The 24,750-nt window shown below is 42.3% G+C and overlaps 1 protein-coding gene across 10 annotated transcripts in view; it reads left to right on the plus strand.

Annotated features, from left to right (window-relative positions):
- ADARB1 (adenosine deaminase RNA specific B1) overlaps nucleotides 1–24,750 on the plus strand; it is a 1,064,814-nt gene that overhangs the window by 980,819 nt on the left and 59,245 nt on the right. For 8 of the 10 annotated variants that reach the window (XM_069615858.1, XM_069615857.1, XM_069615861.1 and 5 more), the window contains 3 exons: nucleotides 9,878–10,046; nucleotides 10,425–10,582; nucleotides 20,248–20,416. In XM_069615858.1, the coding sequence (XP_069471959.1) occupies nucleotides 9,878–10,046; nucleotides 10,425–10,582; nucleotides 20,248–20,416 (496 nt within the window). The remainder of the gene's footprint in view (nucleotides 1–9,877; nucleotides 10,047–10,424; nucleotides 10,583–20,247; nucleotides 20,417–24,750) is intronic. The other 2 variants (XM_069615862.1, XM_069615855.1) reach the window with 1 other exon arrangement.

A 24,750-nucleotide genomic window follows, 5' to 3' on the forward strand; every position in this document is an offset into this window, starting at 1 on the left:
TAGAAGTGAAAAGTGGTCAGTAACAAGCAATACTAGAAGGAAAATGTATTTATCGGGGGCCATTTTAAATGGCCAATAAATAGTCATCGAGTGCCTTGCGACCATCTGAAAATGGGCAAAATATTAAATGAGGTCCTTCTGGCTATTGTAAAAGTGTTATGCGCAGAGGCACCTCCTAAAGGGTGCAACAAGGGACAAAAGACTACACCAGGACATGTAGGAATATCGGATTATATTGAGACAATTTGAACAATATACCAAAGTACAACAGATTAAACAGAGGGAATAAATATTAGTAAATAAACAAACTGAACAAATAAAACATGTTTAGAGGCACTCCTATTGGGTTTTTCATGTTAATCTGAAATGCTGTGCCGGCAATACTATCCTACCATGCAAACCTCAGGCGCTCCGAATCGGTACGCACAATTCATTGTTTAAAACATTTCAATGTACAGGCGAGTGATAAGTGTTGTGGAAAATAAAATTAGAGTTGAATCCTTGAATCCCTATCATCACCAGTATATTTGTCAAGTATAAAGAGATCTGGTCATTCCTATGTTGTCAAATGATTTGATTTATGCAAAGCGGGCTGGCACCCTCACTGGTGTTCCCCTTCCCCTTTCTCATATAGGCTATTTTGAATGGGTAGAATAGGAGTATACCAGACTGTCAACCTTGCAATGATCTTATCTTCGAAGATAATTGTTGTTATGTTCTGTGATTTGATTATGTGCTTGACTAAGTAAGATAAGTGTGACGTTTTTATTATGACTGAAATATGTACTGTAATTGATGATTGAACGTTGTACAATTTTACAAAGAACCAGTTTCAATGTTAGTACAAATAAAGCATTTGCTTTTGCAGAACTCTCCTCCACCGCAAAAGATATTTGTCCTCTGCAGCTTTCAGCTTTCAGCAGCAGCTGTAGTGACTCTAACAAATGCACAGCTATCAATGTGGGTCTCACCCACATAGAAAGAGACGGAATCCTAGAGTAAGACTGAGTAGCAGGGTGCGTAAAGAAACCACAAAATAGAGAGGGCACTATCTCGGCTCATGATTGACACACCAGGCACAGCTAGTTTAATGTAATGCTCTCCAAGTAAGAGGGCTCTTCAGGCATTATTCTGAGCATATTGCCTGAAGCACTGTTTCTTTTATCCTCTCTCACAACGTGTTTGGTTTACATGTAGACCGTGATTAATTTAACTCGCCCAAATTCAAAATTGGTGGATTTTGCTTCAAAATTTGCTTTAGTGAATTTTGAGGTTAATCACCAAAAAGGTTTGCACCGCAAAAACCTAATTCTTTACAAAAACCACAATTTAGTTTACAAAGATTACATTTAAAAAAAGACTGAGCTTAAAAAATAATTCATTGAGTCTTTGCTGATTTAAATCAGCTGGAAAATAAACCCCAACATTTTGTGACAGAATAAAAATAATTGGGGATTTAAAAAACATCCACCTATGTATATTATTAGCATGCATAAAGAGGGCCGCTTGTTTAAATATCTCACTTGTCGCAAAAATTCTAGAACTTAAAATGAGTCTTTTACCACACTCAAGGTAACTTTGTAGCAATAATATATGTGTATGATGGAGATGTAGCGAGCTCTTTTTCTTTGAAATATTCTTTCACAGAATTGACTCCTTGCGAAAGATTGGTTCCCCCAGGCGTAAACTACAATGCAGTGACTTATGCGTTCCCCCTGCGTGTCATCAGCTTTTCAGTTCAATGTCAGCACTCGCATTACTTGTCATTTTGTGTCCGTCTTCCTTCCTGCTGCTGAATTGTCATTCTTATTTTTTTAGAGCTGGCTCTCTGTCTTCCTGATGTATAGTTTCCCCACTCTAAACTTGCCATTGCCTAAATGTATTTATTTTATTTAATGTAGATATCCGGAGAAACAATACATTTCTAGTACAAAAATGCCTGCAAAACATTTTAACATTGATTTACAGAGCGGACGACCAGTGTCCTTAACAATGGGTGAGAGGGTGTGGATATAAGACCAGATGATGCAGGAGAGGTAGAAACATGAACCAGAGACAAGGATAGTAGATCAGGATAAAGGAATGGGATAGTGAAGGAAGTGCTATGTTTTCAGATCAGGGGTGATGTATGGGTTACGTGGAGTAGTTTTAGGGGGAGAGGAGAGCCGGCAGATGTGATGGCTTGGAATGCTGTGCAAGTGGTTTGTCGGATAGGAGCAGAGCTGGGAGTTTGGATTTAAATAGAGTGCGAGTAGTGCGTAGAGGGAGAGTAAGAGCATTTAAGGGAGTGAGGAGAGGGAGAGAGCAGAAACTAGAGGGAGTGCAAGGTGCACAATGGGTGGCATGGAGGGGAGACCAGGATGATTGTAGGAAGTGAGATGGGCCAATTGGTATGGTTGGGCAAGTACATGTATAGTTCTGAAGATGATTCATGAGTTTATATTGTGCCTCTGTCTCATAGATAACCAGCCTAAATGACGAGGTGGGGAGGTGGAGGTGAAGCAGGGATGGTTGAAGAGTGTATGGACAGCAATGTTGAAGACTTTGTCCAGAGATGAAAAAGCATAGTTAGGAAGGCCATGGAGTAGACTGGAACATTAGTCAGATCAAGACAGTACTAAAGAGGAGATTAGGTGTTTAGCATTGCTGGAGGGAAGAAGAGGTCTATTTTTTCTAATGTTGAGGAGATGAGTTCTGGCTGCAGTGGCAGATTTGGAGATGAGCGAGAAGTTGTGAGAGGGGTCGAAAACGCACCAAGGTTGTGAGTTGCAGCGGACTCGGGATGGTAGTCAGGAGAGAAGAATATAAGAGGGGGAGAGGATAGCCTGTTTGGATGGAAGTAGAGAACTTCAGTATTGGTGGAGCTGAGCATGGGCAAGTGAGGTGCCATCCAGTATTTGATGGCTGGGAGAGCTTTTTGAACGTAGCTCATCAGATAAGGAGAAGATCTTAGTGTTATCCGCCAAGAGTTGATGGGAGAAGTGGAGGATATCATTGGTGCCAGGAGCAGCGGTAGAGAGCGTGAAGCGAAGTGGATCCAGGACTGACCCTGGGGCAACACCAACTATAAGGGGGAGAGTGGGGAGGTAAGGCTGTTCAAGGACATCTGAATGTGTCTGGGGCGAGATATGAAGTATACCAAGCGAGGGCGTTGTCCCTGATGCCGATGAGGGAGATTGTTGAGAGTAGGTCATAATGGTTGACTGTATCGAAAGGCAGCAGAGAGGTTGCGAAGAATAAGAATAGATGAAAAGTTAGCATAACAAGCGGAAGAGATGCAGTTGCTGATATTGAGGAGAACTGGTAGAGTGCAGAGTTTGGTAGCCAGATCAAAGAGGATCCCGGACATTGTGCATGTCAAGGACCTCAGTGAGTCGGCTGAAAACTACATGATCTAGGATTTTGGAATAGTGAGGTAGAAGAGAGATAGGGCAACAAGATAGTTCGGATCTAGGCCAGTTTCTTAAGGATAGGGATGACATTAGCCGACTTGTTGAATGATTGAAAAGTTACACTGTCAAGAGAGTTGAAGAGGGAAGTAAGATATGCAGCACTTCACTATGGTTGGGAATAGAGGGTTGATGGGGCACATGAAGGGTTGGCCCTGAGGAGAAAGTCAAGAATCTCATCCGGGTTAGTGAGGGCAAAGGAAGCCATTGTCACAGAAGAGGAGGATAGAGGTGGTGGAGAAAAGTGATCAGGCATGTGGGATACAAGGTAACAAAGTAGAGAGCTATATATCGTTAGCAGAAAGAGGAGAGGAGATGGAGGAGGGAGAATTGAGTTGAGAGATTTTTGGAGTGCCTACGCTGTGAGGATTGAGACGAAATGAGAGAGGTAGAAGTCACGTTTGGCAGAGTCGAGACAGAGGAGTCGTTTTGAAGAGCTGTCTGGTTTAGTTGGAGATCCAAGGAGTGTCTAAATCTTTGCTTTTGCCTGTCGAGAAGCTTTTTCCTCCTCATTTTCAAGGTGCAGATGGTAGGTGTAATCCAAGGCCATCCTTGGAGGGCAGAGTTTAGGGGGGAATGTAGTAAGAGGGAAGTGAGAGGAAAGGGAGTGTTAAATGCAGTTTTCTAGTTAGTGAAGGCTTTATCAGTAGATTTTGCTTTGGAGGAGAGTGACGTAGGTCTGAGTGGTAGAAATGGGAAAGGGAATTTAGAGGGGGGAAACTTGTGTCTGGTAAGGAAACTTATAAATTGAGAGTTGGATGGAAGGAGGAGTGAAGATTGGGGCAAAGACAATAGAATGATCAGAGGAAGATGGAGCGATGGAGATATTAGAGGTGGAGAGAGGAGATGAGACTAAGTCAAGGGAGTTATCATTTGAATTGGTGGGCAGAGTGTGGACAGAAGAGAGCAAGTGGTTAAGGAGAAGAGAGCGAAGGTCAGTGGAGAGAGGAGAGGTAAGTCACCAGTGGCAATTAGGTGATGATGGGGAGGAAAGGAGTCATTTAGTTTGGAGAGGTGGTCAACAAATTGACCATATGGACCAGGTGGCCGACGGAGAACTATAATATGGCTCTATGTGAAAATGACTCCTGGGAAAAAGTTGCCATGTAGGTGACTTTTTTCCCTGCACCCCTAAAAGCCTTGGCCACATATTTTAGGGTGGTTATTTAGTCTAACACCAGTCCTAGAATATTTGGGTAAATGCTTGATTTTCATGGGAGTGCAAATTTGGGGAAGTGCGGCCCCTGACAACCTTTTCCCATGCAACGTTGACACCGGATGGATCTATGTGAAAATATTGCATCTGTTACTGTGAATGCGAAAGTGCTGAATTCTTTTTTTTACCCCATTTCGCTGCATATATATGTGGGAGGAGATCCCCGACAGCCCCTCCCATAACCCCCTAACTTTATTATTAACATAACCCATGCCACCAAATATGTATCCAGTGAAGTGGGGCTTTTACATTTCAGCATTTTGTTCGAATTTGCAGTAATGGTCTACGATATTTTGTAGGAATACCCAGTGGATGCCTATAATATGAATGCCATAGGGAGCAGTGCTTGTGGTGATGGTGTATTCGAAATAGAGAGAAATAGTGTGATAGGAGGAGTGGGAGAGGTGGTAAGTTTGGAAGATGCAAACAGTCATACTCCACCCCTACTAGCTGGGCATGGAGAGTGTTTGAAGGTGTAGGCAGTGTCCTGAAGGGCAGCAAGGGTTGCAGCGACTGAGGGAGAAATGCAGGTTTCTGTAAGGGTAATGAGGTAAAGAGGGGGAGACTGGAAAGGAAGTCGGAGGTAAAGAAAGTCTTGTAAGCAATCCAAAGAGCCATATAAAGAGTCAGATGTAGAAGCATAATGATGTTGAGTCTGTGAAGTAAGGAGGTGCTGGGGATAGAAGAGAGAAGAAAGTAAGTGTGATGAAAGTTAGGGTTGGGGGTTTTGTGAATGGAGTAGGGGAGCGAGAAGAGGGGTGGTGATGAGGAAAAGAGATGATGGGGGTAAAAAATGAATGTGTCTGATGCATATTGCTCCTGCAACCAACTGCAAATTGCACAACGAATCACAAATGTTGCACACATGATTTACGGCTTCTGCACTTTTTACACACGTGAACCTGGTTCAGCCAACAAAACGGATGGCAGTTACGCAAAGCGTAAAATATGGGATTACGAAAAGTACATTTTTTTCTTTTCTTTTTTTGGGAGAGGGTGGTATATTTTGTGGTATATTTTTCCTGAAAGTGGGGTCCAAATTTAGGGAACGTGATCTACTTTAAGAGAAGAATGTCTTTTAAAACTGACATTAGTTCCAACTTGACGCAATGCTGATTTGGGACATAAGCAAATACACAGGAACATGACCAAAGGGCTACGTTATAGGAACACGTTTCTTTTTTGTTTTGCGAGTCTGTTGCAACCCACATTTGAATTGACTAGCCATTGCCACTGCTCCCGTTTTGCATGTACCAAGTGTGTGTGTATGGCAATACACTGCCATGCCCGTCCATTCGGTTGCAGTTAGCGATTTCTTTAATTTGGCTTGGTTGCAAGTGGACTTTCTCACCGTTTTGTGAATCTGGTGCATTTTGCAAATTTTTCCTGCCACAGATTCATTTAAGAACCCAAAATGTGTTTTACCTGAGCCATCATTTCTTACTGTATGTTGACCTGTTATGAAAATAAACTGATTAATTGAATCATATGAGTTTAACAGTATTACTGTGCAGTTAAGGTGATATACCAGCCGATTTAGTCCTAGGGTCCTTCGTCCTCGAGTTATTCCACATTATTATTAGTGAGTTATTTTGAAGTCTGATTGGGCTCCATTGGAGAATGCTTTATTGCCGCATAGATAATACTCACTAGTTTCCACGCGTGTGTGTGGCATTGTTTGCCCACCTTATAAAATCAGGTGGGGGCGTGGGGCTTTGGTAACAGAACCGGTAAATAGTGAAGAGTGGAATATTTGAGTTTCTGCACTACTCGTAATGAGAACCACAGTGATGTGCATGTGCTTGCCCACATCATTGGAATCCACTACATCTCAGTCACCTAATTGATTCACTTTTGACGCTCTTGGCAACACCACTTCTGGCTGGCTGTTTTAAGGTTTCATTTATTTAGTGCAATAATGCGTAAAATTCGACACTTGTCAGGAATGTTAATTCCTCTTTATAACTTCCCCCTAATCTTCCATGTGTGAGTTTTTAATTTTCCTGAATTATCACTCCTTCTCCATCATTTCACTATTTGTATATCCTTTCCACGGATTGTCATGTTTCTTCATAATAAACTGCAACAGGCTAGCATCATCTGTCTCGCTAATTTAAGCATTGACAAAATAGGGAGCTAGAGCTTGCCACTGACTTGGAGATGCGTATCTATCTTCTGAGCAGCTAACATGCCCAGGCTCCCAAGAGGACCCCAGAAAGGCCAATGCTTCCAATTCGGAGTGATCTGGTAAGGATAAGCGTCAAAATGAAATGTTCAGGTTAGTCTGCCTTTCAAGGTTTACAAAAAAGCATGTGGCTGGTGGTTATTTCACATAGGTTCCCTTTTCCTTGCATGCCCGTGGTTCTCTTCTACTAGGTTCGTAAAGGAATTATTACTTTTGTGTATTTAGCCAGCATGCTTCCATTAAGTGAAGAGCTCGATCAGACCTCTGTTTTATTATGCTATAGGAAAGAGTTTTAGCATCTTGATTGCAGCCACAGAAGCAGTGGAACTGCTGTTATTTTTGCTGATTCTGAGTACAGTTGCAGCATCTTGGCGCTTCAGAGGAAAATGAGATGCAGTTTAGGAACATCTGGGCACTCTTGTCCTATTATCTGCTATCAGAGTATTAGCCGCTCAATGAAATTCTGTCTATGCCATGGAGTGAAGTTCTGGTGAAAGAGCAGGCGGGTCTAATTGAATCCACACTGAAGGAACAAGAATTCTAACTACCAAACCAGAGGCCACATCGCAAGGATTGCTTGTTAGGCACAAGGGAAGAATGATGCAAATCAAGTTCAACCCAGAATGCAGAAGAAAGTGCTGTGAATGGGACCGGCATACCAGTGTTGCTCTGTGGTAACGCCACAACGGAGCAGCCTTTTTGATTTCACTTCAGCTTAAAGATCCAGTTTCTTGGAACTGAGCAGACGATGAGGTTCAGCCATGTGGTTCCAGGAACACACTCCAGGAACGAGAACTAGCTGAAGTGCGAACACTGGACATCACTCTCACTAACCCCCGAGCCCTCCTTCCTTTTCCGATCCACCAGAGGGCCTGGAGACCATGAAAATGGCAGCAGTGCATGGTATAATGAATCACAATAACATGCCAGAGTGTGGACAGGCAGTGAAAAGTTCAGTAAAGCTCGCAAACACCCCCAGAAGGTAGTGAAAGACAGAAGAGTGACACTTGAGATACATATATATCATCAGCAGAGTTTGCATGCTTTGGGAGACCAATGTAATCGAATAGCAGAAGCCGGCTTCCATCGATACCTTTACTTAAACTGACTAATTTTTAAAATGGAACAAAAAGTTGTTTCTGAGATGAAAGGAGTGTTATGTGGTACATCACCTGAAGAACAGTGGCCTTCCTTCCAATTGTTGATATGAGACATTGAAAGTTTAAACTAGGCTAAGAAAAGATGAGAAACTGCCGGGCTGCCTCTTTAAAACATGTAATTCTAGTCATTGGAGGGCGACTGCGTCCATCTATTTTACTGAGCACGTGCCTCCATGTAAGAACTACTTAAAAGCAGCAAGCAGCTCTTGGTCCTCCCGTACGTACGATTTTCCTTAGTTATTGAGCCATACACGTGCTATTGCCAGCCTTTCGTTTCACTAGGCCGAGACCCTGTTTGCAGCCTTGGTCCTGAGCAAGCTAGATTATTGCAGCAGTGTCTGCTTGATGTTAACTTTGCCTCCTGCTCCCTCCTCTGCCTAGCACTTTCAACTTCTGCCTCCTTCTGGCATCAGTTAGGCTGCTTGCTCCAAAACAGCCTTTGACCACCCCAATCAGGCCCTAGACACATGTGTCTTGCACTCCTGAAACTACTGCGCTGGGGTGCCATTATGCGCCTCTCCCCTCCCTCCCAGGGCTCTAAGGGACCTTTAAAAAACATCCTCTGACGGAAAGGATTGGTATCCTAAAGATTTACGCTGGCCCACTCACATAAGTGCGTGCTATCAGAGAGGGATATTTAATTACTGAGTTGCTGTGAATAGTTTTACATTGAATATTGTGTATATCCTAATTGTAAACTGCATTGCTGGGTTTTGTTCCCTTTGGGTGTCTTCTGTTCCCGCTTCTTAAAAAATAGTTTGTTCTTATGTTACTATGACCTTAAGCACCAAATATGTATTCAATGTACAATTTAGCTAAAATACCTGAGCATTAAGTAAACACAAATGCCCGATGAGAGCATCTGCTGCACCAACAATAATGCATAAAGATACCTGGCTTCAATGACAAAAGGTAGGTCCATGCTTGTCGACTCAATTAGGAACAAACTTTGCATGAATTGCAACGTTTATTCACAACTGATTAGACCAGAATGGGCTGGATTGCTGTTTTCTGAGAGTGCCTCCAAAGATGACTATCTTTGGTCACTTCTGAAAGGCGGTAACCGGGTTGAGGGTCAGAGAGGCAGGACAATTCATGCCATGCGTTGTTAATGGGAGAGCTGTTCTCTGGAATTTCGTACTATAAACGTCATTAGTCTTGTGGTGTTGGAAGAATGTAAGTCTCTGGTGGATGTGTGTATCAAATTTGTTCCCCTAAATTTGTATTGTGTATGTTCTCCACCAACCAAGGAGAACAGTGGAGGCAATATCAAATGGTGTTCTCCCATCCTTGATGTTTAGTCCTAGAATGGTGAGGTCTGTAGTCCTACAGAATCCAACTAAGATGTCAGACGGCGAGAAAATAAGAGGATGATGCTGCAATTTTCAAGAGACATCCAGTGTTTTCAGAAACTTATTGGGAATATCCGGAGATACACGCTGGGTAGAACAATGACATTGTTATCTAGTCACAAGACATGTCCACCACCCGCAGCCCATTTGTTCTGTGCAGTTGTTGCTCTCAATTTTTTTGTTCTCGCTTTGTTCAACTGGCAGATTAGGTAGTGCCTTTACCTTTGAATAATTTATTTTGTGACGTAGCTGTGTCCTTTTCTTCTGTATGAAAGATAAAACTGCAACTGAAGTGGAGATTTCATACAAGCTCCGTCATGACAAACACATGACACAGCGAAGTTCTCTTACCAGTGCCTTAAAGTAGCCTCGTCAATTCACAGCGATTATAAATCTATCACACTGCCTTTTCCTTGTTAGTCTTGCACTGAGAATGGTGGGTTTAGGTTTTCTAGAAAGGTCAAGTTGCTGCCCATTACAGACACTGATCATTTGCTCTCTTCACACCATTGCAGGAACAGACGTGAAAGATGCAAAGGTGATCTGTGTGTCCACTGGAACAAAGTGCATCAACGGCGAGTACATGAGTGACCGTGGCCTGGCCTTAAATGACTGTCACGCAGAAATCATAGCTCGCAGATCTCTGCTGCGATTTCTCTACACAGAACTTGAACTTTTTTTAAGGTAAAAATGTCATGTTCACATGATCCTTTTCGAAACCAGCATCCATAAAGTACTCTTATTTTATTTTTTTATTTTTTTGTATTTACTTTTTTTAACATCTGGTTGGTTAATTTGTCGTTTCATATTTCAGTACATGGGAACTGTTCACATTTTAGTTCATGTTTTTGTTGGTTACATTTATTTGTAAAGCATACATGTTGCCTTGAAGTGCTATCGGTTGCAGTAGAACCACTTTCAGTTACCAGGCATTAATGATTTTGTTGCACAGTGGAAGAAGTATTATGATAAACTAGATTTCAAAGGTGAAAAGGCCTTGAGCAAATAAATCAAGCTTTATTGACCAATTAATTTATTTAAGTTTTTCTTGTCTTTCCGTAGTTCAAAAGAAGAGCAGCAGAAATCAATTTTCATCAAGTCTGAGTGTGGCGGCTTCAAATTAAGGGACAATGTGCAGTTCCACCTGTACATCAGCACCTCTCCATGTGGCGATGCCAGAATATTCTCACCGCACGAGGCTGCACAAGAGGGTATGACTGGTACATAGAAAAATCCTTTGTCTTTAAATTCTGGGAATCCAATATGGTGCCATGTCGCATCTAGGACATTTGGGGGTTGGGGAAGGAGCCGCCAGGATACCACCTTTTTTGGATGTTTTTTCTTCCATAATGTATTTTTTTATTAAAAGCAGTCCTATACAGAAATTCTACATTTCACTCCTCCTTTGGATATAAACTCAGTTTTAAAGAACTATCGGCCTCATCATGAATTTAGCGGTGCAGTAAACAGGTGGCAGTATTTGTATTTATTTGATTTATAATGCGCTTCTGCCAATGCGCCGTACTTAAGGTAAAAAGGTACAAACACTAAATGCATAAAGAATTCAACCGAAAGCAAGGGAGTTAAGACATAGAAGAAAGAAGATAGCTTTTGAGAGAAGTATGAAAAAGAGAGTAGGGAGAGATTGACCGAATGTGTAGTGGTAGGGCATTCCAGAACTTGGGAACAAGAAGACCAAAAGAGTGGAAACAAGACTGGGCACAATGAGGCTGAGGGACAGATCGAAGGAACTGAGATTGAGAGCAGAGAGGCCGGGAGGGGATGTACATATAAACCAGGGAATATGGTAACCCGGTGCAAGCTCATGGACTCATTTGAAAGTGACACAGCGAAAACTGAATTGAAGACGAACTTCAAAGGATAACCACCCAAAGGAAAGAAGAGCAGGAGAAATAGAGGAGCAAGGGGAAATGCAGAATTACAGATGGTGCAAGGGAGCAAGATGAGAAGCAGGGAGACCAAGAAGAAGAATGAAACAATAGTGCAAGCAGGAAAAGAGCAGGGGAGTGATGAGCAGTTTAGCGGCGTGGAAGTTAAGATAAAGAACAAGCTTTTCCAATGTTAAAAAGTTGAAAACGACAGGACCGTGCAGTGTTGTAGATAGTGAAATGAAGGAGAGACAGAGTCGAAGAGTGGCTAAGTTGCGGGCAGAGGAAGAAAAAAGAACAGGCGGCAGAAAGCTAATAGCAGAGAGGGGAATGATAGAGGCACACTAAAAGCAGGGAAAGAGAATTTCTGTCTTGGTAGAATTAAGATGGAGAAAGCGAGAATGCATCCATGCTTGGAAAGCGAGTAAACATTCAGAGATGGAAGAACGTAACAAATTAGAAAAGGTAGAGAAGGAAACAATCCATTGGGAGTAGTCGGCATAGAAGTGTGCTGACAGCCCAAAGGAAGTTACGATAGTGGAGAGAAGAACAGTATATGAACAAAGGAAAGTGAGGCGGAATTTAATCCACCACAAGAAACAGAAAAAGAATGGTTAGAAAGATCAGACTTAAACCAAGCCGGTGCAGAGCCAGAGAAATCAAGTGAATGTAGAGTAGAAAGTACAGTGCAGTGATCCATAGTATCAATCACCACAGAAAGATTGAGAATAATAAGAATGGAAGAGAGAGTTTCGAGTGCCTAGTAGATAGCCAGGGTTTAATGGCCAAAAAGAGTGCTGTTTCTGTGGAGTGCAGCAGATGGAAACCAGATGGAGGAGGTGGGAGGGGTCAAACATGTGAGGCAGACAACTTGGTACAGGTTTTTCACAAGATGTCATTTTCATAACTCAAAAAGGATTTGATAAACACCTCACTATCCCTGACCTAAAGAGGATTTCCTTGCCTATCCAAATAAACTAAAGGAAACGCTCTCACAAAAGGAATCTGTCTCTCACACTTAGGCATATGTCAAGCTCATATAGGGAATATATAGGAGTTCAAATATAACAGAAACAACAGTTATGTTCGACATGAACGTAATAAAACACGTTCACAATTCTTCTGTAACAACAAGGATGTTTTGTCAGGCTGATTCTACAATTAATTCAGGTTTTGCCACTTCTCCACAACCTTTAACCCGCCACACAGTACTTCAATGATTTCTTCTTGGTCCACTAACCTGCCAGGTCTACCACCAAAAAGTTCCTAACCTGGTATACTCGCCTGCCTGGACATAAAGCTCCTAACATTACTGCAAATACTTGGTGGTAAAGTTTACTTCAGACCTTTTGGAAAATTCTTTGACATTTATCAACTACAAAATGCACAACTCCTTTTAGGAAAACATGTTACACATTGGTGCCGATTGTTCCACTGTTGTATTTGCCACTCGCAATGCAGGTTATGCCCCTCTCCTCCTTGACACACTCTATCAGGAGGACTGCTCTCCTGTCCCTTGTGTTTTCCCACTTTCACAGTAAACAACTGCTGAAGACATTTCTTTATTACACTTACCTCTCTTTGCCTTGGGCAATGCTTGTTGATGTCTGGGTTAAATATTGCCTCTTCCGCTCTTTGGCAATAATGGTTACAATCGCTCTGCAATAATGTCCTTTTGTTATTTTCCACTGAGATGTAGATTTTCTGTGAGGTATTGCCCTCTCTTTACTTTGGAAATGTTGGTTATGGTCACCTTGCTTCAGTATTGTTATGGGATTTGTAATGCGCACCTAGTACCCGAAGGCTGATGGGCGCAGACTGACAAACACAAAACAAAACCCCACATGCAGCAGAACTATTAGCTATCCGTTATCACAACCAGCAGAGCTCTAGACGAAGAGCAATGTTTCGAGCTTCTTTTTAAAGAGTTCTGTTGAAACCAACATTCTTATTGAAGTTGGGAGGGCATTCCAGGCGGTGGGGGCTGCTACTTCAAATGACTCCTGCCTTGTTTTGTTGGTTTTATACCGAGGTACATTGAGTATATTTGAGTTATCTGATCTAAGTGACCTTCCCTTGTCTTTCACGATTATGGCTTCCTTCAGATATGATGGCATGTGACCTACAATACATTTTTGAGTGATGAGAAGAAGCCTAAACCGAATTCTGTCTCCAACCGGTAACCAGTGAAGGCTCCTTCTGGCCTCAGAGACATGATCTCTTTTACTTAGGCCCTTCACTACTCTCACTGCCCCATTTTGGATTACCTGAAGACGATGGATCTCAGTCTGGGGGATACCCACCAAAAGACTGCATCCATAGTCTAGTTTTAAGCCAATAATGGCTCTAGCCAGTGTTTCTGAATTTTTTTCAGAAATGAATGGGCGAAGATGGCGGAAAAGTTTAAGGAAATAGGAGGCTGACGAAACAAGGCTGTTCACCTGCGCCTTCATGTTTAGATGTCTATCCAGACATACGCCCAGAGTCTTAACCTTGGACAAAGTTTTAATAACACAATTGACCAGGTTGAAGTTCTTATATTCTGCTCCTAATTTATCCAATTTGCTTGGAGAGCCTACGAGGAGGAGTTCAGTTTTAGCTCTGTTCAGGGCCAGACCATTAGACACCATCCAATTTTGAATTTTCAAATAAATTACATTAATGAAAGCTTCATCTTTTTGATATATTCCTGAGATAGGTAGGATGCATTGCGTGTCATCCGCGTAGTTTGCAAACACGATCCCTTCCTCTTCCAGCATCTGGAAGAAGGGGATCATGAAGATGTTATAGAAACACGGAGACACGCATGCTCCCTGTGGAACTCCATACCATAGTAGCATGGGATCATCTTATGCCAATTTGCTGGCAACTCTAATTTTCCTATCCTTTAGAAAGGATGACATCCGTTGAATGGCCTCTTCAGAAAACAACGCATTTTCTCTTAACCTGGTGGACAAGATTGAATGATCCACCAGGTCAAAGGCCGCAGAAAGATCTAAAATCATCAATAAGGCAATCTGACCTTTATCCATACCTTGAATGAGATGGGATTTGAGGGCAAGAAGCGCTGTTTCCGTGCCATGATTGGCATGGAACCCTGATTGATAGTTAGGCAGAATTTGATTCTGTTCCAGGAATAAAGAAATCGGATTATACGCCACCATAATATTGCCCCATCTTTACTTTGTCAATGGTGGCTGTCTCGGGATGTTAGCTCAGGGGCAACATGGTCGCCTTGGAAGCAAGACAACACGGAGCACCACAGGTTCGATCGCCGGGTCCGTGCTTAGAAACCTCTGGGTATTAAGCGCGTTATAAATAACCTATCATATCATATCAAAAGTAGCTTACTTCCATATTTTCCCCTCTTTATTTTGGCAATGTTGTTGGTTTCCATAGCAATAATTGTAACCTTTCTCTTTTGGTCTTTCTACAAAATTCTAATTACGCCAATGTAACTTCGTTATGTAAGGTCGGTATTCACAATTGTTATCAGTAGCCAGCGAGCGATTACGGAGCATAACAGAATTACCCACACATGGTAAACTGTCCGGTTTCTGCATACGCATCCGTTCAAGCCACTGCTTTCTCTGCTGCCTTCTGCACAGCAAGATTCTTCTGATTTCCTGTGGCCCATGCCAAACGGGAAAGTCGCTTTCCTTGCTCCAAGTGTCCACTGGTGCGCACTAGCCACTGGGACACTGCACGCAAACCGGAGAGTCTCTCTCTGTGGTGGAAAGCTTTCTGCAATGCCGCTTCCCACTGCCCGACCTCTGCAGTTAGCTTCTTCAATCTTAGATACTCTCTAAGGACCGTCATCCACTTCAGAGATAGTGACAGGTCCGGTGTCTCCGTGCATGCAAACCTGAGAGCCTCTCTCTCTCCAGGGGGAAAGCTTGCTGCAACTCCGCTTCCCACTGCGTGACCTCTGCAGTTAGCTTCTTAATCAGTCATCCACTTCACAGGCAGTGCCGGCTCCGGCGTCTCCGTTTTCTTTCTTCATCTGCTGCTGCAACTAGGACAGGTGGTTTCTGCAACCCACCTTCCCGGTCTCATGGCCTGCACCTGAGGGGGCCTTATATATTCCAAAGTCCCACTCAGGTGTGGGTCATCAGAACCACTAGACTGCATCTTGCAGTTTAGTGCCTCTGAGTTCCTCTTCCTCCTCCCAGTACTTTGGGCATTGTGGGACTAGAAGTCCCCAATGTTGCGATTACCTTTTCCTTCATCATTATAAACTTCAACATTATTGGATTTACATTGATTATTAAATAAATCATTAGGGAAGGGTTTCAGAGGATTTAATGGTGGATTCAGATTTAAGGACAAATTATATGCCTCATAATCCAGTGTCCAGATTCTTATTCCCATATACTTTATTTCCCTGTTGATTGCGTGAGGTTTCACTGCCCTCAGTGTGGGTAGCTTTGTAAAGGAAATGCTTACTCTGACAACAAGCCATTAAATATTATAGCACCACAGAAAACGGCATCTCTTCTAAAGGAATTCTCTTGTTCCTTTGGAAGCCTTTTCCTCCTTGGTGATCCACCCGGCTAGTACCACCCCCAGGGTTGGGATCAGGTAGCAGCAGCCTTCCCCTGGACACCTGGGAGGAGACTTTAGGCAGGGATTTTGTGAAGATTCCACCAAATTCATCAGAGGAGAGCGCTAAGATTAAACCTGTGTTTAAACTACCCTTCCTAAGACCTTAAAAGTATGGAAGGAGAGAAATAGGCTGAAAGATGGAGCAGAAGAGTCTAGAGAAGATTTATTTCAAGAGTGGAAGTATAATAGCTGTTTTGAAGTGAGTAGGGAAAGTAGCAGAGGGGGGGAGATTGATTAAAGAAGTTAAATAGGGTAGTAAAAGTTGAAACAAGCTTAGTGATAAGAGTGGAAGGAATTGGATCAAGAGGAGAGGCAGGAGGGTGAGCATGAGCAAGGTATCGGGCAGTGTCACATTCAGAGGATAGGGTAAGGAAGAGAGTGGACCTAGAGGCTGTAGTCACAGATGTATTCTCAGTAGATGTGGAGGGGGAATGCAAAGTGCAATCTTGGAGACAAAAAAGCTAGCCAAGTCAGGGGGGGAGTGAGGAGGAAAGAGAGGTGTCAAACAAGGGGGAGAACGAATATGGTTAAGAAGTTGGAAGAAACGTCAGGATGAGGAGGATAAGAGACAAGAAGGTTGGAAAAGTATATTTTATTTGCAGCAGAAAGAGCAGAGTTGTAAGAAATATTAATAGAAGTACAACAAGGTCTGTGGGTGATCTTCCAAGTCCGCTCAGTGCACCTCAGTGAGGAACTTGGAGTGCAAAGATCTGGCGTTAACCATGGTTGAGGAATTTATGCAGAAAGTCCGAAAGGGTGGAACGGGTGATGTACGTCCAATGATGAAGAAAGAGCAGTGTTCAAAGTGGACAGCGCAGTGCCTGCAGGGAGAGTAGAGTAGGTCACAAGAGGGGGAAGAGAGGAAAGAAGAATAGAAAGTAAAACAGGTGTCAAATGTGCAAAACCTCAGGTGAAGAAAGGGGTGCTTATAGAAGCAAGAGGGACTTGAGGTTCAGAAACCGTATAGGAGAAAGAAAGAAGGGGATCAGAGAGAATAAATGGATAGTGAGAGACAGGTTATAATGAGGGGCGGGGGCAGAAGAAAATATGTGATCCAAAGATGAGCTAGACTGGTGCTACTGAGTGGTAAGATGAGGTTAAGTATCCAAGAAGAAGGAAATAGAGGGAATGGGCAACAGGACTGAAAGTAGAGAGTCCAAGTCAGATCAAAAGGTTGAGTGAGCAATTTTGTTAGCAGGGTGCTTTTCTAAATTATGAGTCCTAGTATAGTGGACCTTCTTTTTTTGGCTGTTCCATGTTTGGAGGAGGGGCCATAATCAACATTTGGCTCTTAAAGTGAACATACTGGTAAACAGTGCATTCCATTATTGCCCAGGAAGGTCATTTGCTTGCAAAGAAACTTGCACATCGAGCATTTGACCTTAATAGATATCTCCCTTTCCACAAGAAACCGTCTAAGCACCAACCAAGCCACAGTCTTGCTTCCAAAGGCTGCCGCTGGGTCTTAAAGCTTTATTGAGTGCCTGTAGAAGCTTGTTGAGGAATTGTATAGAGAGTCCAGACATCAATCTTTTGCAATGTCGCAAACTAGTGTTGTTAAACGCAGTAACTCCTAAGCTTCTGCTGTACTTTTAACAACGTAATGGCAAACATAGATTCGATTGGAGCTCAAATGTGGGATATTGGATATGTGCACTCAGCCTATCCCAGTATCTAAAAACAGGGTAAACGTTCTCAACCCAATGGGTGCTCATTACATACAAAAATATCTGGATTGCCAGGAGTGGAAATTTGTTTTGAGTGCCAAACCCTTCTGTTACTCATACATCACTCACTGGTATGTTTCTATTATTCTTTCAATTATTTCACTTCATCAATAGTAGCCCAACACCATCCACTTTTGTCCTTTCTGCAAACACTACTCATTGATCTCCATGCCCTCACTCAAATGTAATATGGGGATTACCCCCATGTCGGGGAGCATACATGGGTAGTAACGGGCCACCAGCCTGAGCCTAGGTAGGCCTAGGCCTCGGTGAGGGCTGTGGGCCGTTACCGGCCATGTCCCCCCGCTGCAGCCTCCCACCAACGTGAGGGTGATAGTCATTTGCACACCAGTATGGGACTAGTTTAATTTTTATTTCAGAAGTTGAGCTCTACACATATTGCGTAAGCCCATTCTGGGAAAAACGCAGTTAAAAAAAAAAAAAGATGGCCATGGCCGAATTAAAAAGGTAGTTAGTCCCTTTTCTTTTTCTATGGTGGCCACGGGAGGGCAGTGCACTGGGACTGAAGCACAGTGCTCTGGTCTGATGGGAAAGTTGCAGGGGGGAAAAGGTATTTTATGTTTTGGGTGTGGATGTGGGGAGGCAACAGGGAGAGGATCTCTGTTGCCTCCCCTCAATCAACATGGTGCCACCCAGGGAAGGACCTGGGGTGGCTGGAAACTGCAGGCAGTACACTATTCCAACCACCTGACTGGCTGAACGCCATGGATGTCATTTGGGGGTCGCTAGTGGTTGCAGCTGCGACCCCTGAGGTCTCTGTTACTACCCCTTAAACATTTTTTTTCCTTTTCATATAAGCGCCTAGGCTGTGGCCACCGCCATGTGGCTCTTTGTTTCTAGAGTGGCAGGATTTCTTTAAAAACAAGGGGTTCCACAAGTGTAACACTTTGAGCAGTGACCCTAAATAGGAAACAATAGGAATAACAAATAAATGTGTCTTTCTGGAATTTTATACAATAATTGCTAGACTCATTAAAGGTTTATTTCAGGCACACTTCAGGGGCTGAGTCACTGATTTAGTCTGTTCTTAAACACCTCAACTTTCATCCTTCTGAGGAGGTCGATTAATGAGTACCAACACAGGTTGGGTGCTATTGTATGTATATTTATTCAATATAAATCGCTTAAGTGAAAATGCTATATAATAACACATTATCATTTGGCCTTGAACGTCTGATTGCACTCACAGTAATTTGGTAATATGGGCCTACACACACTAATATTAACGATGCATATGGTGATCCATTCTTTTATGAAATGTATATCACATTATAGTGATATCGTAAGCATATTTTTCGTAGTGTACTTAGGAACAATTCTATGTGATGCCACTTCCTGTTTTGTCAAGCGGTGAAAGGTCTTGTTCCATCGCTTCCCGTGATGTCACTTTGGGGTGGGGTCAAATGGCATCCCTTCCTGTGATGTAATCATAGGTCAAGGGTTTTGTGATATCACTTCCGCTACCCCTGGCATTTCGGTGAAATGACGTCTCTGCTGAGCGCCCTTCCTCGGGTGCAAATGTGCGATAGCCTAACAAGCCTTTTATGTGATGCAATACATAGTCCTGTTCACTGCACAAACAAGACACCCTGTTGAAAATGTGTTTTGAGTGAAAAGTTCGTTCAAACACAATGAGTCATTTAATTTTTCAGATTAACATGTTTAAAATAGTTTTTCTAATAATTCCTGTATATCTTGTATGCCCATGTTGCCCCGTAGGGAATTTCTACCTGACCTATTGCTTAAAATACAGAAATATATTCTAAACACAACATACGCTACTCTAACCCAGTTGGTATTCGCATAAATATGTTTTACAGCTAGTTTGTATTCTTTAAAAAAAACTGCACTTTTTTGTAAATGGAAGTTACAAAACCTTTCACAACACCACAGTTACAATCTGTTTTTAATTGAGTTCAGTGTTGTTTTACATACGTTAAAAGCATGGGTTAAACACCCATTACTTTCTCTAAACATTACCACAGCCATCTACCCCAACACTTGCTGTCTTTCCAAAATCGTTTTCTCTTGTGCCCTACATGTTGCACACTAGTGATTACACTTTGACCGATAACAATTCATTACATGATTGTTACCAAAAATCAATCCGCGGTCCTATGGTACCGTAAAATGCTGATGTGGAAGTTACTTGAAGGAACATAATGTTGTAAACGTTCACAAACTATAGTTTAATATTGGTGCCACTTTTTTGACTAAATTGTAATGCGTTAGTTTGCTTCTTCTGATGAAAATTACGGTGTCCGTTTTGCAGTTTTAAAATGTACACAAGCCCACCCATGTATTGTCCCCGTTGACTGTTCAATGTACTCCCCACCACAACCTGTTCAGAACCCCCACATCTGTCAAATCTTATATCTAGTGTATGTTCTTTTGCGATCAATAGAGCATTGTTCTTCCCTGCATTTAAATTAATAAACAAGATCTAGTTAAATTGTAAATAATTCGAACATCTTTCTATAGGATTTTATATTTGTTTATCTCCGAAAATGTTACTGCTTGAGGTTCTGGGTACGTTCCTACATTCCACTATCTCAATCGAGGCTGGAAAACAGTCGACGAGCAAGTGCTTTAGATGGTGAACAATTTGTTTCCTTGTTGAACATCCAGTATTTCTCTTTTCAGATCTAGGAGACCGACATCCAAATCGCAAAGCAAGAGGGCAGCTGCGTACTAAAATTGAGTCCGGAGAAGGGACAATCCCTGTGCGTTCCAGTAACACCATCCAGACATGGGATGGGGTATTGCAAGGAGAGAGGCTTCTCACTATGTCTTGCAGCGACAAGATAGCGAGGTGAGGATTTAAAAAGAGCATTCATTTAGAATGCTGTGTTTTCCCGTGTTACTTTCATTGCTGTGTTTTCCCGTGTTACTTTCATTGAAGGTATGTCGCCAACAAGGGTGTAAGTATCATTGCCAACCTGTTTCTAGCGATATTTTTCAGCGCTACTTTAAGGTATTGGCATTTTGTGAGAGTTGGCTCTTTAATCTTGCCTTAGTTTTGACACACGCGTTGAGTAACCATTCTCTTGCTCACAGGCTAAATTTTATTTTTAGTTTTTCCTCAATGCTTCAATCTACATTTGACTGGTTTCCCTGCCCAAATGTGGTGTATGCTTTCCTTCGTCCTTAATAACCCACACGCTCTCAATCAGCCAATTGATGTAGGGGAACCCCCATGTCCTATGGAATACAAAACTATTTGCTATAGCCAGCTAGTGAATTAAGGTCATGTAGCTTTCCTAAAAGTTAAGATTCGAAGGTGATCACTGAATGTCCTTTCATGTCTGCTAATCAAAATTATTTGGCTACCCATTAAAATAATTCAAATGACTATATCTTGTTAATGCATCTGACCGTCCTAACAGCAAAGCGATTAACACATTTAATACAATTGTAAAAGTAGAATCTCAAGGATGCCGCCATAAAACTGGCCCGCAGGAAGTTGCCAACACAGAGATGCTGAAGATGGTCTAGAACTAGATTCTCTGTGTAGCTCAATATGTGCGACTCTCTCAGCACTGTTAAAAAGGTCAAAGTGAATTTAGGGAAAATCAGAGTATCATCACTTCAGGGTATATAATGGTAGGTGCCCACTGTCCTAAGCCTAAGGTGCTCTTGCAGGTGGAGGAAAACAATATTCCACAGTTACTCCGAATGCTCGTCTGAAGGGTTACTTTGCAAAACTGGACGCTTGCGGAGGTCCTAGCAGTAGATTTCTGTCAAGATGATTGGAGACCTCAAAGACTTGTGAGGGATAGTCTTCAAAACTGGAGCTTTGAGATATCGGTTGGAGACAGTGTTTGTAAAGGGTAGCTAGAATATTGTTGTTAGTATTTGTATGTTTATCTGTTGTTGAAATATTTATGAATTTATTTATTGATTCCACTAGGGTGGCACAGCCAGTCTAATATTCCTGATGTACAATCCCACCCACCAATTCTGGGGAATAAACAGACAGTGAAATGTTTAAAAACTCGAAATATATTTAAAGCTTGAACACAATCTAAATCAAATTTGTCTCCAGCGTTATACCAAGGAAATCACTAGAATGTTATATCAAAAACAATTTGTCATCACAGCGTTTCTCTCACTATGTGTCACCTGGTAGATTTGGAAGTCCCTTCAAGTGATTGAGTGCACTTGTACATAAAGTGATCTCCAGCTTTATATCAAGGAAATAAACAATGTACCTGCCTACATGAATCTCGCTACTTTAGTTCACGGAAGCGTTCACTTCCATAATGAATTCTAAGTATATATTATACACATGTACATACAAAAACTCGCTTATAGTTTACTAGGCTGTAGTCTTGCCTCCATATAGTATTATTGGCATAATAGTAGTCATTCATGTATTGCATATATCATTTATTTGTTTCATGGCTTCCACAGTCCCATGATGTCCTTCAGTATCAAAGACTGATGTCACTCCCTGGGAAGTAATTTTCTGTGGTATCCCTTACTGTGATAATACATTTTCAAATTAGGGGCCCACTTATGTTTCGCTGCGCTGTCCCTCGCACACCCACTGTGCGGATAGGGTCGCAGAATACCACATAGGGTTTGTGCTGTGGGAGAGCTAGGATGTCAGCCAGTGAATTGCATTTGGGGATCATGGGTTCTAACATGTGCATAACCATTCTTTTGTCAGCTCAGTTCATATTTTAGGATCCATGCCTGACCCCATGGCTTGGCTCTGCCCCTGAATTCTCTTTTTCCCCTACCTCTATTTTAAGCGTTAGTGTTGGCTCTGACCATGTCCAAGATTACGATTGAGCCCATCCGGACTATTCTATAGAGCAATGCATGAAGTGCAGAAGCAACATGCTGGTGTGGGATTGTTTGTTTGCCAAAGTGGGCCAGTTTGATGCTCTCCTTCACTGTGAATATAGTAGTTTGGGCCAGTGTTACTGAACATATATAATTTAAAATGAACAATTTGCAACAAAATGTATCAAAACTTTCCACTGGATAATAAGTCTATCGCAAAATGGGCAAATTGCCATGTGTCAACGTAAGACACTTTTTCCTTAGTGCCAGTGCCAATTTTATGCCCATTTCAATTTGGTCACTTCTGAGAATTTCTTTCTTTTCAAACTGACATTTATTTATTTCTTAATCATACAGGGGATGTTGCTGCTCGCATGTTCCTCCTTGCGCTTTGTTTTTGTTCAGTTTTGTTTCCTATGGTATTGTTTATGTATATAGCGCCTATACACCATCAAGTGTTTCAAAGCACTCAAGGAGGGTGGGAGACAAGGTGTAAAAACATTCGCTCAGAGCCCTTGAAATTCTGAGACGATAATAGTCTGCACAGGCAGAGTAAGTGCATAGAATACATTTAATAGTTGAGACACGGCAAATAGGCCTGAACAGCGATTCTGCAGTTTTACCAAGTGCAATGAAGGGGTGGGGACAGGGGAGAAACAGACAGACTATCTTCAGAGATGGTGCATTCGGATTATGCAAGTGCACAGACGGTCACAGGGAGGGGGTGGGGGTCCAAGTACACCCAGTCGGTGGAGACTCAGGTAAGTGCAGAGAGAGCCACTCTCATGGGTTGTTTCTCAAGTGCAGTGAGGGTGGGGTGCAGGGCCCTGAGGCAAGTGCGAGGGAAGACTGCCGGGGGTGCCCGGGACCTGTGAGACTCTGAGGTACACCATGCAGCCAGTCAGCAAGCTGTAAGGAAGAGAGGGAAAGAGCAGAGGGCTAGTTTAGCAAGATCGAGGGAGAGAGAAGCAAGAGAAGAGGAAGGTCTTGAGGAGTTAACTGAACTTAAGATTGTGCTCACGACGGAGGGCAGCAGGGAGTCTATTTCAGAGGAATGCACCTACTGAGGATAAAGGTCTCCCTCCAAATATCTGCTTGGATAACCGGGTAACTTGCAGAAGGTTGGAGGTAGATGAGTGGAGGGCTTGTGAGGGACAGTATTTAGGTAGGCAACTTGGCAGAGAGGTAGGTCCCAGACCCCAGAAAGCCTTGTGGACAATGCAGAAGGTCTTGAACTTGATCCTTGCAGCCAACGAAGATATTTCAGCGCCGGAGAGATGCGGTCCCTGGGATTGAGGCCAAGGATAAGTCTTTATTATTATCTTTTTTTTTTTAAAGATCCAAGGAAAATATGCAAACTCCTGGTTCAACACTTTTTATTTTACTTAAAGAAAAGCTACAAGGCAATCAAAGTCAAATAATCAAGAAAAAGTCACAAATGGAATCATAGACTTGGTCATGAAAAATGAACTTGTCAAAAATGTACTCAACAACAAAGCAAAGAAAGAAGAGAACAAGAAACAAAAAGAAATCTAAAAATATAATTTAGAAGTACAACTCACAAATAATCACAAAATATATTCCAACATGACAATTTCAATGGTTAAAAAAGCAATGGCCTACATGGATACAAGAACAGATCAATGTATATTGCAAACATTGAATTACCACAAAACAGGTCAGTATACGACGTCGTCTCTGATGTATTAGCCGTATACATCAAGGAAGCTCCCACATATGTCCATAAATTTATCAGTATCTCTGTTTACTTTGTCAATTACCTTTTTGTAAATGGAGATGGTAAGCAACTCTTCCACCCAATCGTCTATGCAAAAAGAGGTAGAAGATTTCCAGGCCCTCAAAATGATCCTTTTTGCAATCAACCATTTTTTTCCAAATTCAATATCCTCCAACAATGATACATCCCCAAGTACCAAAAGAGTTGCAGTCATTGGAACTGTACAGCATAAGACCAAGCCTAGTCTTTCACAAACTCCCTCCCAGAATGTTTACGTTTTCGGACAGAACCAGATCTGATGACTGAGATTGCCCCTTGCATGTTTGCATTTCCAACACAGTTCATTTTCCAGCAGGTTCCTCTTAAACATGCGCACCGATGTCCAGTAAGTTCTAAAAAGGAGTTTGGTTTGCGATGCTCTTAGGCCATTGTCCATGCACATCATTCGCACATTACCGCAGCACCTTATCTAGCAACCTTGATCAATCACTTCACTCAGTTCTTCGGCCCAAACATTCACAAAATCTGGATCCCTTCTACAGCATGTTTTCAGCTTTTGTACATGGGGTTCTGTTCTGGATTAGTTGCAGAGGGCGCAGAGCAGAGGCAGGGAGGTT

The sequence above is a fragment of the Ambystoma mexicanum genome, chromosome 9 (genome assembly GCF_040938575.1).
Source record: "Ambystoma mexicanum isolate Mex_15411 chromosome 9, UKY_AmexF1_1, whole genome shotgun sequence".
In the NCBI taxonomy this organism is placed as follows: domain Eukaryota; kingdom Metazoa; phylum Chordata; class Amphibia; order Caudata; family Ambystomatidae; genus Ambystoma; species Ambystoma mexicanum.